Raw genomic sequence first — 15,647 nt, 5'->3', positions numbered from 1 at the left:
TACTACTTTAATACTAGCTGACTATAAAAAATGTTCCAGTTTCTTTTCTGAATCCTAGGTCATTACTGAGTTAGAACTACGGAGAGTTTAACTGCAGGATTTGTCCTGAGGGACCACTTGGCCTAAATATTGATTTTCTCAGGCTACACAGTACACACCTGTGCAAATAAGTACTTAGTTCCCGGATAATTTACCCACTTGTTTGTCCGTGTCTTCTTCTTCTTCAAGTTTTTGCAATATCCATTTCCCCCACAGATCGTTTAGAATATTTTAGATGCAAGGCTTAAGGCTTTGGGTTTAAATAAATCCAAGTTCTTAATCTAAATTCAATTGTAAAATTATTCATAATACTCGTACAATAAGAGCATTTAGTACAAGATTTTATTTGATTACAAGTTTTCTCAAGTTTCCTTCCAATAGAATTTGCCAATAGACATACACGTGCTTCGTGGAGTATTTTTAATCCACTCCACCCCAGATAATAAATAATAACTATGAATATAAATTTGAAAGTAAAAATCCTTTACGTAAACGATATAATTTGCAAATGAACATCTCCTTGGTTTCCGTGGTCTGATGTTAGATGAAATACGAGTAGAAAGTAGGTAAGAAAATGAAATGATAAAAATATGGATTCAGATTCCAGATATTATGCAGCAGCAGGAATATATTTATTCCTATTAGTACGTGATATGGAAGCAACAGGCGATTTCTTCCCACCTTACAAAGAAAAAGTGAGAAGTAGAGGAAAAAAACCTAAAAGGGCAAAAGATGAAAAGCTAAAAACACAGGATAAAAATCAATTCAGAAATGGAAAAAAAAACTCTTATTTTTCCTGAGAAAAAGTGAGGATTTTTTTCTAAATATATAATTCACCCGAGGAATTATTATTTTAACCTCGAGTTATTCTTCATCTAGATTTCTAGACTAATCTAGAAGTGCTGACTTATACACTAATAAGTACCTACTTTGTTTATTAATATTAATAAATAATCTATGATTTATAATACACACTCTGTCAATTTTTCTGCTGTCAATGCCGGTAGAATTCGGCTTTTGGAGTACGCTCGTAAGTACTTCAGAAGGAAAGCATAGGTTTTGGTTAATAAATTGAGAAATTCAAAGTGTTATAACTATACTTCATATTACATATTTTTCAATGGTACTACATATTAGGGGATATGTAGCACACGAAGTCAAATCCAATAACATAGGTATGACTGGAAATTTAGGATGGTAAGTGCGTTTATATTCTAGAAGCATTGCAATAAACTAATGGTTGGTGCGGTTTACATGATCCTCTGTTTGTTTATTTTAACATTCAATTTAATATTACCTTGTGCAATATAATTAAACTAATGGTTGGTGCGGTTTACATGATCCTCTGTTTGTTTATTTTAACATTCAATTTAATATTACCTTGTGCAATATAATTTTTTATGAACTTGGGTAGTGGAAGGAATTCTACACAGCATAGGTGAACATTAAAACATTGAAATATTACGAGTATTTGCTGAATGTAATAAACTAAAACGAGAAAAACAAAATCCACTACCACATGAACCACATGTCTGTTGAATTAAAAAATGAAAATAAATACGTTTTTCACTGAATACCACACGGGGAAACTGGTTAGCACACGGGAAAATTGTTTTTGGACCTGAAAATCCCGTACGGGTTTCACTTTCCATTTGGTTACTAAAAAATTAGATGGAAATATTTTCAGTTTGATATGCAGAGCATTGCAAAAGCACACAACATATTACCACTAATTGGAAACAAAATCATTCAGTATCAAAGTAGGAAAAATAAAAATGAAGTAGAAATAGAAAGCAAAAAAGTTAAAATATTATGGTGGGAAATCTGTTTAGGGAATAGAAGAGCATTGGAGGGAAATGACAAAGCAGACGGAAATATTATTCTGAAAATGAAAACTATACTCTCTGTCTGTATTGATATGTTTGCACACTTTGCTGTCAGCTGTCATAACAGCCTGTGTACCTAAACTAACAACATAGCAACTCTTCAGTATACATCCCATATCCCATCCCTCGTAACCAATACCCGATACCATGCTTAACAGTTAAGTGTCACAATCACACACTATGACAAATAACCATTTGAGAACTATGCCGAAGCAAACAGATAGACTTAGAACTTCATTCTTAAAACATACATGGTCCTGAAGGAAAATTCTTACCGGAGCTTTCTCGACTTTTCGAAAGCATTTGTTGAGGGACAGGTTATGCCGAACGCTGTTCTTCCATCCATTAGGTGCATTCTTATAATAAGGGAAATGTTCTACAATCCAATTGTAGATATCTTTCACAGGAAGCGCTTTGTGTGGTGAGTTTTCTATGGACATGAATATTAGACAGGAGAAAGAGAATGGGGGCTTGGATGAAACGTGAACCTGGAATCAAAAGAGAAACAAAGTCATGCTTCATAATCATAACACAGTATCCTGCTCACAGGAAAGAATCGAGGAAAACATTTTAATTTAGAACATGCTAATGCTCATAGTCCAGATACGGTTATGTCTGTATTAATGGTTTTAGAACACAACCTAAACGGAGATGTAGACGAAACCCTAAGAAGAAAAAAGTAGATTTTTATCAGAGAAGAAATTATCTACTTGAGTATTGATAAATAAATAATTGGTAGTGGGTATTGACTATTGATGAGAAAGAGCTTTGTTTACATAGACATTTGTCAAATAGGTCAAGTTGTTGGGGAAGAGAATGCTTTCTATTAATTAATTTACGTCCTCAAGTTCCCAATTATCAGTTCCTGAAAGTAATTTCACATTTTGCATTTCTCAACTGTTTTTACATCACCGCAACTATTCTAATGGTCTTGCATTATTATCCTCGGAATGTCAAGACTGGTCCAAGACTGCAGAGATTGGAAAGAAGTAAAAAATGGAGTAGACTCATTTCTTGAAATGCCTTCGCAAAATCACAAAATGAGTAATAATTGAGATTCCCAGTATAAAATAAAACCAACAAACGTAAGAGAGAGAAAAAACCAATTTCGATCTCATCAGAATTTCTATTATTATTCCTCTCTTAAGAAAACACAAAGCAAGACCTGGGGACTTCATATTTATCATTGATGAAAGAGAAGAGCAGAAAAAATCTAAAACTATTTCCCTTTGCTCACTGCTCATTTTCCTTCTCCTCCTCCTCTTTATTTTCTTCTTACCATCAGTTTTTTTTATTTGTATTTTTTATCTTAAAACGTACCCAGAGTTTCTTGTCTTGCCATGAATGATGTCATAAGCATTTGTTACTTCTGTTCCATTATTATTAATGATACCAATCTTGAATCTTGTGTCATTTATTTGTGCTCCTGCTGAAGAGCATTTTCTTTACTCCGACTGAGATGCTGTCTGTGTCGAATGAGAAGCACCTTCATATCTGTCTTTTCTATCATCTATCTTACGGGATGGTTTCAAACTCATCCTGGGCACACAGATAGCACGGTTTATGATTATCGGAGAGGACTGAGGGGCTGCCTCGCCAACGACTGTAATACTTGTCTCCTGTCTACTCGCATAAGCTCAACTCATCCTATAGGGCTGTTTGTCCCTACGCCTTAGTCTCAAAGTGGGCTTTCTGTGTACTGTGTGTGTAGTCTCTTGAAGTGACATGTGTGACGAGCCGGATGGAATCATTCACCTAATATCCGATTCCAACTATTGATCGCATCATACGCATAGTTTTAGGAGGAGAAACCAGGATTATTATTTCCCTACCTATAGGCTTCTTTCCCAGATGAATATGCTCTAGGAATACGTCAGATGACAGTGATGCCGATGCTGTCACAAATGTACTGTACAAAGTACAAAGGTACAAATGTACTAGTCAACCCTGTATATTTCTAATACGAGCACCGTATGATATGACTGATGTTGTTCAATCCGTGTCAAAAAATGCGTGAATAACTCTCTGATGATAAATAATTAATATGGAGAGAAGAACCTTCTCACTTCTCAGTTAAATATGGATATGAAGCATGGAGATAGTGTTTGTTTAGTGTAGCAAACTCGAGTTGTTTTTGTTTGAGCTATCTCCAATGTCAACTGTCACACATTTTGCTCTGATATTTCCAAATGAAGCAACGTAATGGGGCAGATTGGACAGAGGATGTAAATATATGTATGTACAGACGTCAGACGTTAGTAACTGGGGGGGATACTAAATTAAAATCGGAAAAGATCGGAAAAATGTGAAGATGAAAGTTCAGAGTGAGAGAGAAAATTAATAAAGACAACATTAGAAGTACACATTACACACCCTTAGTCCTCTACACGTCCTGAGATATATTGTAACACCAGGCAAGTAACTTTTACCATTCGAGTCTCTTCCCCTTTTCCTTAATTAAGTTGATATAAATATAGCAGGATGTAAATTACATAGGAACGTATACAGTATATTATACATATACAGGGTTAGAGATAAGCTATTGCAGTCATTGAAACATGTACGGTAGGAAGAGCTGTCTAGTGTTCAACTCGGTAAACTATGGCGGTTCTCATTGATAGAAATAATATTTGTAATCTACTATACCTAGTCTACCGAACAGAGAGGTCCATGTTTCATCTCGACGATTTTACTATCACCCAAAGTCTACGGGTATCAGAGAACTTCTGACCAAGGGCAGATGTACAAGTGTTTAAAAATGGACCAACTGTAGACTGGGAATTTTTTGGGCAATCCGATTTGGATGAAATTTGGTTGACACTTAGAAAGAAAATTGGCTGATTAGTTTTTAATTTTATGAGGGCTCTTATCCTAATGCCCGTCACTCACCCTCATATCGAACCGTTTGACAGTCTGCCATCTCACAGATCACAGGTCTGACTCTGTCAGACAGTGTTAAAGTGTGTGGTGTACATAATAGATACAGTTTATTGCAAATATTGCACTACATTTGAGGACAAGGGTAAGCAAGTCACAGAAGAACACAGTTCGTCTCATGTTATACAGTTCTATTCCATAGGGTTCATAATATTCCTCTTCTCCTATCCTGTAATATAATTAGGACAGGATGGGAGTCTGTCTGCTTTCTATCTCTCAGCTTTAAAGGTGAGATGCAGTTATGACATCTCTACTGTCAAGCAGAGGTTTTTATTTCTCATCAAGACACCTCTAAAAAAAATAAAGAGAGAGAGAGAGAGAGAGAGAGAGAGAGAGAGAGATAGAGAGATTAGTTGGATTATTTTCTCGTTCACTAGAGTGTTGTGAACCTGCTACCCTGCTTTGCTTTACCTTAAGATGAAAGGGTAACAGCCCGTTTGGACCTCGAGGCGTATTGCCAACGAAGAAAAATTTGGAAAATTTGTAACTTTGGACGAAAGAGTGTAAAGAGCCTGTTATTCAGATCTTTTCGGATACAGTCAAGTTCTATCAATTTAGAATGACGACCTTGTACCTACAGTTACTATACAGTCTGAATGAAAACTCATCCAATTTAATTAAAAGTGCATGTCCTGAGAGGGTTTTTACAAAATAAAAAGAAGCCATAGATTGCATACATCATGTTCAGCAACACGGGGTACAACCTAAAGTCCTCTAAATAATCAGTAGCGGGGGTATGTGAATGATAAAATTGATAAACCACTTCATGAATTTTATCATTAACAGCGTGCTCTAGATGGAATTAATTTTTATTGTGACTTTCAAAAGTCCAAGTGCTGATAAAACTAGAGTGTCCCAATGTACCAAAGTCCCAAATAATTAGCTTCTACATACCTACAGTACAGAATGAAGTCTAGCACCACACATAATATCTTGCAGGCAAGCAAAGTACTTGATCCCTCTTAATTTTTTCAAACTGTAGTGTATACTCTGATAAGTTCTATCAATTTAGAATGACGACCTTGTACCTACAGTTACTATACAGTCTGAATGAAAACTCATCCAATTTAATTAAAAGTGCATGTCCTGAGAGGGTTTTTACAAAATAAAAAGAAGCCATAGATTGCATACATCATGTTCAGCAACACGGGGTACAACCTAAAGTCCTCTAAATAATCAGTAGCGGGGGTATGTGAATGATAAAATTGATAAACCACTTCATGAATTTTATCATTAACAGCGTGCTCTAGATGGAATTAATTTTTATTGTGACTTTCAAAAGTCCAAGTGCTGATAAAACTAGAGTGTCCCAATGTACCAAAGTCCCAAATAATTAGCTTCTACATACCTACAGTACAGAATGAAGTCTAGCACCACACATAATATCTTGCAGGCAAGCAAAGTACTTGATCCCTCTTAATTTTTTCAAACTGTAGTGTATACTCTGTTTGAGGGTACCTGAATGGGACTATGGTCAAGTCCGTCTCAGGAAGTAGGGTACAACGACATGGTATACTCTGATATGTTTTCACATGGTACTGCAGTTTTCCCTATTAAGTTAATTATAACGAAACTTCCTTCTCTCTGTACTCAGCAAATTTTTCTCATTCCCTACATGTCGTATAGGGGTTTCTATTAGAGATAAACGATTTATTTTTCCATCTTCTTCCTTTTCTTTACTAACTTTGATATGAACTTTTTTCTCGCAATTCTGTTACAGACGTAATCAGTAAAGTTGTCATCTTGACACGGAACTGTACTTATTTTATTTCCACAACGCGATGCGACGTTTAGAAATAAAATTGATAATAATTAACTTTGGTATTAAAATCGGATTTTTCTTTATATTATTCTGAAGATTTGGAGTTAAATACATGTTATACATGCATTATTACCTACTAACATTTAGTTTAGGTAATATGTAGTGTTTAATGGGTAAGAGCAGTGCACTGAATTCCCCTTGCTAAAGAAATAACAAAGGTTGAGTGCGAAGGGCATCCACTCGTAAAATTTGTAGCCAAAACCGAATGTCAGCCCAAAGCAATCACTCAAGTTAGGGCTGATTGAGAGGCTGACGGAAAGCGCCGACCCCGCCTGTACACAGGAAAAGGCGAAAAAAAAAGAAGAATAATATTTAATAGGTATGTACTGAATTTGAAACCTGGGTAGTTATTTTAGAATTTAGAGCAGTGCATTGAATTTAATTTAGTGTGAACACAACTGCTTTGGTACCATACGTAAAGTAGTTACTTCAGACTTGATACAGAGACAAGTTTTAATGAATTTTATTGTTCTTTTGTATACTCGACTCGTAACGTTTTCAAAGCTCATATTCTGTTTTATATTCCATGTTTTCACATTATTACTTTCTATTACGTTATGTATATCCCCTAAACTAATGGTTGGTGCGGTTTACATGATCCTCTGTTTGTTTATTTTAACATTCAATTTAATATTACCTTGTGCAATATAATTTTTTATGAACTTGGGTAGTGGAAGGAATTCTACACAGCATAGGTGAACATTAAAACATTGAAATATTACGAGTATTTGCTGAATGTAATAAACTAAAACGAGAAAAACAAAATCCACTACCACATGAACCACATGTCTGTTGAATTAAAAAATGAAAATAAATACGTTTTTCACTGAATACCACACGGGGAAACTGGTTAGCACACGGGAAAATTGTTTTTGGACCTGAAAATCCCGTACGGGTTTCACTTTCCATTTGGTTACTAAAAAATTAGATGGAAATATTTTCAGTTTGATATGCAGGGAATGGAGGAGTTGCAAATGGGTAAAAATTATGAATAAATGGTCGATTCTTATGTAAAAAGTTGGGAAAAATCCAAATCTGAGGTCAAAACTCCGAAAAAATAACTGTAAACGATCGAAAATTCAATTTTTATTTTCCGTTCTAATGAAGATGTGTGACGTCAGACTTAACGCAGTTGCTATTTTCGTCCGCTAGGTAGCGCCAGTATGCAAGCGCGCTAGCGGAGGAGCAGAAAGAACTGCGCAGAAACGTATGCGCACAAACACATTAATGCGTTGCCTGCAAGGGAGCTTTGCTCGGGACATTTGATGTGACGTCATCGCCTACGGGAGCGTATGCCGTGACGTCAAAGTTCACGATTTACCGGCATTTTTTTAATCGATTTATCTCGAGATCTAGAAGTCGTAAAAGAAAAAGAAAAATTCCGTTGGTCCTCATTTTTCCCGCTCTATGACTTTGAAACATCACCCAAGTAAGCGCAACTGATCTATTATCTCTTTTTTATCTCTTGCCTCTTGTATGTAATTGTTTGTTGGGCGTTTAACGCGGCCTAGGCCTACCAGGGTTTATACGCGACCAGGAAAAGTCATGGAATCTGAAAATGGGCCAAAAAGTCATGGAATCGTCATGGAAAATCGTGAAAATTTAAAGAAAACCTGGAAAAGTCATGGAATTTGCCACCCGGTCAAAAATTAAAAATGTTCATAAACATCAAGTTTCACACATGGCCGTGATGCTTACCTAGCGTGTAAATAAATATCAAGTTTTTTTTTCCAAAAAACCGCCTGCGGCGCATTCCCCTTCATACTCCTTGACGTTCTGCAAATTGCATATTTTATTTAAATGAAGGGGTAATCTTACTGATTTTTAAGTACCTCCGCCCCCTAATTTTCTGAAAAAGTCATGGAAATTTTCTGGAAAAGTCATGGAATTTCATTCCGGGAAAAGCGTATAAACCCTGCTTACACACCGAAGGTCGCGGGTTTGATTCGGCAAAATTTACTCTTGTTCCTGGATATTTTATTCTTATCTTAAGGAGTGTCCAAACAAAGTCGACCGGTCGTCAATCGACGAGGTCAAAACATGTCATCGAGGCAGTGTGGACGGTTCAGTCGAAAGTCGACATCGATCAACGGCGTCGCCTCTGTTTGGACACACCTTCATGAGTTATGATTTGAGCAAGACCACTAAATGGATGAGTGACATGAACGGCCATGCCTTGAGGATTTACTAGCAGAAATCCGGAGCGAAGCGACGGGTTTCAGCTAGTAAACTATACAAATCATATAAAGATAATTTGCCAGGATGCTTTGTGAAATTAATTTCTCGACAATAACTCACCGCTCAGTGTCCCATGTACCTCCCGAGTTCCGAGGTCTTGCCTAATTTATTATTTTATTTACAAGCAGAGCGGGAGATGTGTTGTGCTCATCTTTCTATTGTTTTCCACAAATCAGGTGGAATACCTCCCCCCCCCCTCTGTCTGTTCCGGAGGAATGGCTAATGAAGATTAAATTTCACTCCAGCAGAAAGCATTATCCAGACGGTTAACGCTTTATACCGTGAACACATGAAAATGAATACGTTTTAGTCGGTATCATTCGGTAAAGATGTTTCTTGTCATTTCTCACTCCGATCACATTTCACATGAAGGAAGTGCTGCGAGTTCCTATTGAACAAACCTACCATTTTCATTCGTGGTTAACCATATTTGTTTTAATGGCTCCTTCAGGAGAACTCTGCTGTTATCTACCACCATCACTTGTAAAATATTGATGGGTTATATAGATTTTATTCTTCAAACAAATATTACTAATTTTATTCTGGTTTCCTGGAAACTGGATCGCCAGTTCTTTCGCCAAATAACCGATTTTCAATGGAAAACAAAATTTGAACAAAACGTCATCGACACTGAAGTTATGTAATAGAAAACATAAACGGCTGCAGGAGACTCTGACAAGTTAAACAAACAAAAAATACATTGGCTGCAGTCATTTTTTTTACTTTCTATTACCTTTACGTATAGGGAACCTATACAAGGTAATGAGAAAGTATTGCAATCGGTCCAAATTTTCAAAATCGGGAAATGGGTGGAAATATCCGTTTTGGGGTCCCCTGATTCCAAAAAAGTGGTTTTTAGCCCATGGTCTGTACGTAACGTACGTACGTACGTACGTAACGTACGTACGTACGTAACGTACGTACGTACGTAACGTACGTACGTAAAAAAAAAAAAAAAAAAAAAAAAAAAAAAAAAATGGCCTCGTTGTGTTTCCTCACCTATTCTGTTCAATGCAATTTAATTGTTTCATTTGTTTTTTTACTTTCTATGATTTTTTACTTTCTATTACTACAGTATAGCGGAGCTATACTAGTAATGAAAGTATTGCAATCGGTCCAAATTTTCAAAATCGGGAAATGGGTGGAAATATCCGTTTTGGGGTCCCCTGATTCCAAAAAAGTGGTTTTTAGCCCATGGTCTGTACGTTACGTACGTACGTACGTACTACAGGTTTCGTGGAAAATGTTGAAAAGGTTGTGAACAAAATATCTCAAGAACGGTTTGTCGTAAAGCGATGAAATTTGGTATGCCATCCCGGTATGGTCCAAGGACGCGACTGTAACAATTTTAAAAATCGGATAGTCACCCATCCTGATATTAACCAAAGTCATTGTTGCTTAACCCTTATTTCGTATAAACGGTAAGAGACATCGAAAACATTTGGTCATTCGGATGTGAATATTCTAATCAATGTGATTTTTCACGCCGAATCGAATGGTGCTACTTTCAGTACTGTCTGACTTACGGTTGAGAAGTTGCGGGTTCGATACTTCCCTGTGTCAACAAATTCCATTTTATTCGTGAACCGTTACCAAATAAGCAAGTGAATAGGTAATCCCATGTGATTTTTCACGCGGAATCGAATAGTGCTACTTTTAGCACTCTCTGACTTACAGTTAAGAAGTTGCGGGTTCGATACTCCCCGGTGTCAACAAATGTCCCTTTTATTTGTGAACCATTAACAAGTAAGCATATGAATAGTTGATCCCATAGGATTTTTCCACGCCGAATCGAATGGTGAAACTTTTAGAACTGTCCGACTTAATGTAATAGAAAGTCGTGTGATGTTCACACCAGATTTTTACATTTAAGGCGGTTTAATACAACATTTTCTCGTTTATAAAGGTTTAGCATGTGAATAGTTGATCCCATGTGATTTTTCACGCGGAATCGAATGGTGCTACTTTTAGCACTCTCTGACTTACAGTTGAGAAGTTTCGGGTTCGATACTCCCCTGTGTCAACAAATTTCCCTTTTATTACATTTTTTTTTATTTTCTATTTCTTTTCAAATACCTACGTATTCTGCAAATGTAATAGAAAGTCGTGTGATGTTCACACCAGATTTTTTCTTTTTTTTTTCTCAAATTGAGAAATGTCAATACTAATTTAAATTTGAACATTCTACATATAACTATACATAATGTGTTCATAATACTCATACTCTCTGACATTATTATTATTATTATTATTATCAACTTTTTAATTAAAAGTTATTATTACTATTTTCTGTTCACTTATTCGTGTAGTAATTTTTGCTCTTTTGTGTTCAATCAACTAAAAACGGAGACAATGTAGTAGTAGATAAGTGGATAGGTCTCTAAATAGTAAAGGAAGGCAATTAAATAATTAACATCGCTTTTTGATCATTAGGGAAATTTTTCACGAAGCCGAACTTTTCCTCTAATAAATTCCAGGAATTAGAAGACAGAAATTTCATTCCATCTCAGTAAATTAAAATCACTAATGAACGCGTGCCTATCTTATTACACAATTTAAACTCGTGAAAAATAATTACGGGCTTTTTTCCTCCCAAATGTGCAAACTAAAAGGCAAAATATTAGTACATCTTTGGTTTAATTAATTTTCTTTTTTTTTCGGGTTTTTATTGTAATACATTTAATTGATCTGCCGAGGCTGTTGTAAAATTGAATCCCAACTTTAGGTATACACTAGTTTTAAATGATAGTAAGAACCACAAAACTTGGTTTAGCTATTAAATCAAGCTATATGGGCTAATAAGTTTTGAATCAGATTTCTCAATCTTAGCGAATCAGACTGCGTGATCCAAGAGTTAATCTTAAATCACGTACTTGGCTTGTAGTCCCGATCATTGGATATGAATAACACTCACCATAGGATCATAAGGTACATTGAAGGGATGTTTCAAACTAACACTACTGGTATAATTAGCACTCAAGTTCATCGGGTTTACACTCGAGCAAGAAGATTCTTCTATATCCGAACTGTCCTTGACTTCGTCCTTGGATTCGACCTTGGGGTACATTTCAAGGTCAGGAGGCACCACTGGGGTGTGTAAGTGAATGCCTGGAACAAGCGAATGAGTTCATTAGGTAGTCCACATCTCCACAGACAGACAGAAAGGTTGTAATAAAGGGCAGAGAGGATTTTTTAAAGGAAGCGCGAGATGGAATAAAGATAAAGTATGCAATATGGATTTGAATAATTTGCCATTCGAGTCTTTCATTGTAGGTAAAACATACGAATTTCACGAGAAACAGAGGAAGGAAAAAAAGGATTCCAAATTTTTCGGCCAGATTAAAATTCCCAAGAACACACAACATGTCGGTGTTTTCTTATTACAAAAAGTCAAAAGTTAGCCTTTACAAAATGCTCCCGTAGAGTATATTCTCAAATGATGGATGGTATAATACACGCTTTAGGTCATAAATTTATATTCCTATGATGGGTACAGAGTACAGGTACAATGTAAGTCAAAGGCTGGAGTGTAGGATTCTTCTTTTATTACCGGGCTGTTGAGATGGGGGGAGACAGAGGGAGAGGGAGGTACACAGAGAGAGATGAGGGAGAGAGAGAAGGAGGGAGAGAGAGAGAAAGAGGGAGGGAGGGAGAGAGAGAGAGGGGAGGGGAGAGAGGGAGAGGGGAGAGAAAGGAGAGGGGGGAGAGAGAGAGAGAGAGAGAGAGAGAGAGAGAGAGAGAGGCAGTAGAGAGAAAACAAATCGGGTAAGATAAATGAATGTAACACGAAATAATTCAAAGGTTTGTACTCTCACTCGGGAGAGCGGGAGGGAAACCCATATAAAACTCACACAAAACATATTTCACTTCATCTAGGTATATTGGGAAAAATATTCACGTTCAGTTTTCTATACGATTTTGCATGTTTCTCTACCCCCTTCCCCCCACCCATGAAGAAAAACCTAAACCTTAGTTTAAAAACTAGGTACATATCTGTAAATGGGATAGAAAGTTCAACAGTTTGAAAACTTGGCCGTTCCTTAGAAATTGAAAAAATGTTTCAAGATGAAGCCCCTGTCCGGGCCCAGCTGATTTTCCAAGTTTTTAAACTCGCCTTAGACTTTTTACATCCGAAAATCCACCAAAAACCTCTCCCCGGAACTCCACCACTGATTCTTTCAATTTCCAAGCTGTCCTGACATCTCGTTCACTGAGAAAGCTCCATTTGAGGACAAAACAGCACGCAGATCTCTAGAGGGGTTTCCCATCTGTCTATTACAAATTACAAGGATTTCAAATGAAAAGTGGAGAGGAAGTAGAGCATATTGAAAATTATGTATGTGGATCTCAGTTCCTTTTTTTTTACATTTTCCAAAGTTTTTTACTTCTCCCTTGCCACTGACTTTGAAATGCACACAGGCAAAGCGAATAGTATAGCAGAGACGCGTGTTTAACTAACATCACATGTCAGCCATTCTATTATGGGACTGGTTGCTCCTCTCCCGAGAGAGTATGCAATTAACACTGCCACCTCTGTAGATCTAATGTGACCAGTATTTTTTCCCCTGTCCGAGCTGCTATCCCCCAGCATTGATGGAACCTAGAAGCACCCTCACTGGTATATTTCAACCTCCTCAGTTTCTCTAAAATTCACCTGGAGCATTTCTAAAGAGTCCGCATACTCAGGTTTATTCTAGAGAAAAGCTGTGAGTTCATATACTATCCCATTAAGAGGATACCAAGAGGTGTCATCAAGGCCAGAGAGCTAGCTCGGGGCCCCTAAATCGTAGGGGTCTGATGAGGGATATTCAGGTACATGATTATGTCGTTGTACCCTACTTCCTGAGACGGACTTGACTGTAGTCCCATTCAGGTACCCTCAAAAGAGCCAGTGTTATTGCCTGTGACTTGACAGGGCTGGTTTTGTCTGAGTTTTACGTCCTCCAGCGAGACGAACCTGTCAGTCATAGCCACCAGAGTGAGGCTAGAGGGAATATGAATCATAAAACAGAGCATCCTGAGATAAGGCAATAAAGGTATTTCTAGCTATTTATTTTTCATTTTTATTTTAATTTTTTTTTTTTTATGAAATTTAAATCCATAATAGGCAATAACAATAAAAAACACCAAGGTGTCACAAGAACATAATAGTAAAGATCGTAGATGGAGAGATTTAATAAAAAATGACAATGGGGAAGGTTTAGAATATATTATGAAGAAAAGAAATGGGAGAGAAAGAATAAGAGGGAGGAATAAAGAGGCAGATAGAAAGGCAAATGATCTCTTTATTTGAAATTATTTAAATCTAACGTTATAGATCAAGTCTAGTGGGTATAGGTACTAATACTAAAGGTAGATAATGCAGGTAAAGATAGACAAAAAATAAAGTAGGTAAGAAAGAAGAGAAAACATAGAAGGTAAGATTTCAACAACATAAAGCTAAAGAAAGAAGAAAACCCAAGACTTATTCGTAGACAAAGCAGAGAGAAATAGGAAAAAAAATTAGGAAAACATTAATATCCATTAGGTAGATTATGCTTTAAATAAGAAATTAAACACTCCACCCCCATTCCAAAAGGATATTGAACAAGATGAAAACGAGTCAAAGGAGAAAACCCTTAGAGATTGACAAAAAAGGAGAAGTGAGGTATGAAGAGTCTGGAAGAGTAAAAATAAAAATAAATCTTCTTATATTATAAAATCAAGATCAATTCACATTTCATACACTGATCGCTCTATCTCCTGAACCACAACACCTAAATTTGATAGGACTATTCCTTTTATGGTCTAGGTGTGCAATAAGAAAGGATTTTGCGAAATTCTAAACCGATCCTGAGATATGATCAATTTTTGATCGCTAAAATCTCCATTAAGAAATACACAGAGTGCAGAGACTGCGGGAGAGAAATGTTCCGCTCTTGACCAACATTTTGAGTTTCGTTTGTTTTTAGTTTGATAACTATGCAGCTAATAGGGAGCGCTGAGCGACCGTATTTTTTATTATTCGGCCATGCCTTTTCTACAAGTTTGGCCATGCCTCGGGATGAACTAGCGGGATTCCGGAGCGAAGCGACGGAATTCAGCTAGTAAGTAATAATAACAAAAATAAATAAATGATAGAACAATCCATTCAAATTTCAAAATACAGGGTCTTCAAATTGGTAGTACCTACTCGTAACTAGGCACAGGCACCTACCACCTACTAGAATACAACACGACAACAGTATGCTCACATTGTTGAGACAGGAAGAAATACGTTCATAGAGCATGTACTTAGTTAAAGTGCAGTACAATTACTTATGGAGCCAGCAGTATCACTACAGCAGGGAGAGCTTACAAAAGAATTGCTAGAGGAGAGATGCCACACATAAAGTTCACCACCACTTCATTTAAGTTTTCTACCGTCGCTCTTTGGTCTGTCGGTTTCCTGCGTNTAATAATAATAATAATAATAATAATAATAATAATAATAATAATAATAATAATAATAATAATAATAATAATAATAATAATAATAATAATAATAATAAACTAGGATTCGAACCCTCGCTCTCCTGTCATGGTAACTTGGGACAGTTCACTCACCAAATTACTTATGCTGGTTCTGTCTTTGCTTAGATTCCAGTTATAAAAAGCATTACCCGTCATAAAAAAAAGTGTACTTACCTTTATTTCATACCGACATTTACGAGATTACGAGTATTACCTACATCTATTATTATACT

At 36.4% G+C, this 15,647-nt stretch overlaps 1 protein-coding gene across 1 annotated transcript in view; it reads right to left on the bottom strand.

Moving 5' to 3' along the window:
• The window catches only part of LOC103506650, a 41,226-nt gene extending 28,464 nt beyond the window's left edge, over nt 1-12,762 (bottom strand). Inside the window, exons 1-3 of the mRNA XM_008471046.2 lie at nt 12,738-12,762; nt 11,837-12,030; nt 2,201-2,413 (exon numbers count right to left, since the gene is read on the bottom strand). Of these exons, the coding sequence (XP_008469268.2) occupies nt 2,201-2,413; nt 11,837-12,030; nt 12,738-12,762 (432 nt within the window). The remainder of the gene's footprint in view (nt 1-2,200; nt 2,414-11,836; nt 12,031-12,737) is intronic.
• Between the last annotated feature and the right edge of the window lie 2,885 nt (nt 12,763-15,647).

This window comes from Diaphorina citri, unplaced genomic scaffold (genome assembly GCF_000475195.1).
Source record: "Diaphorina citri unplaced genomic scaffold, Diaci psyllid genome assembly version 1.1 scaffold252, whole genome shotgun sequence".
Lineage (NCBI taxonomy): Eukaryota > Metazoa > Arthropoda > Insecta > Hemiptera > Psyllidae > Diaphorina > Diaphorina citri.
This window is presented reverse-complemented; position numbering and strand designations above follow the sequence as displayed.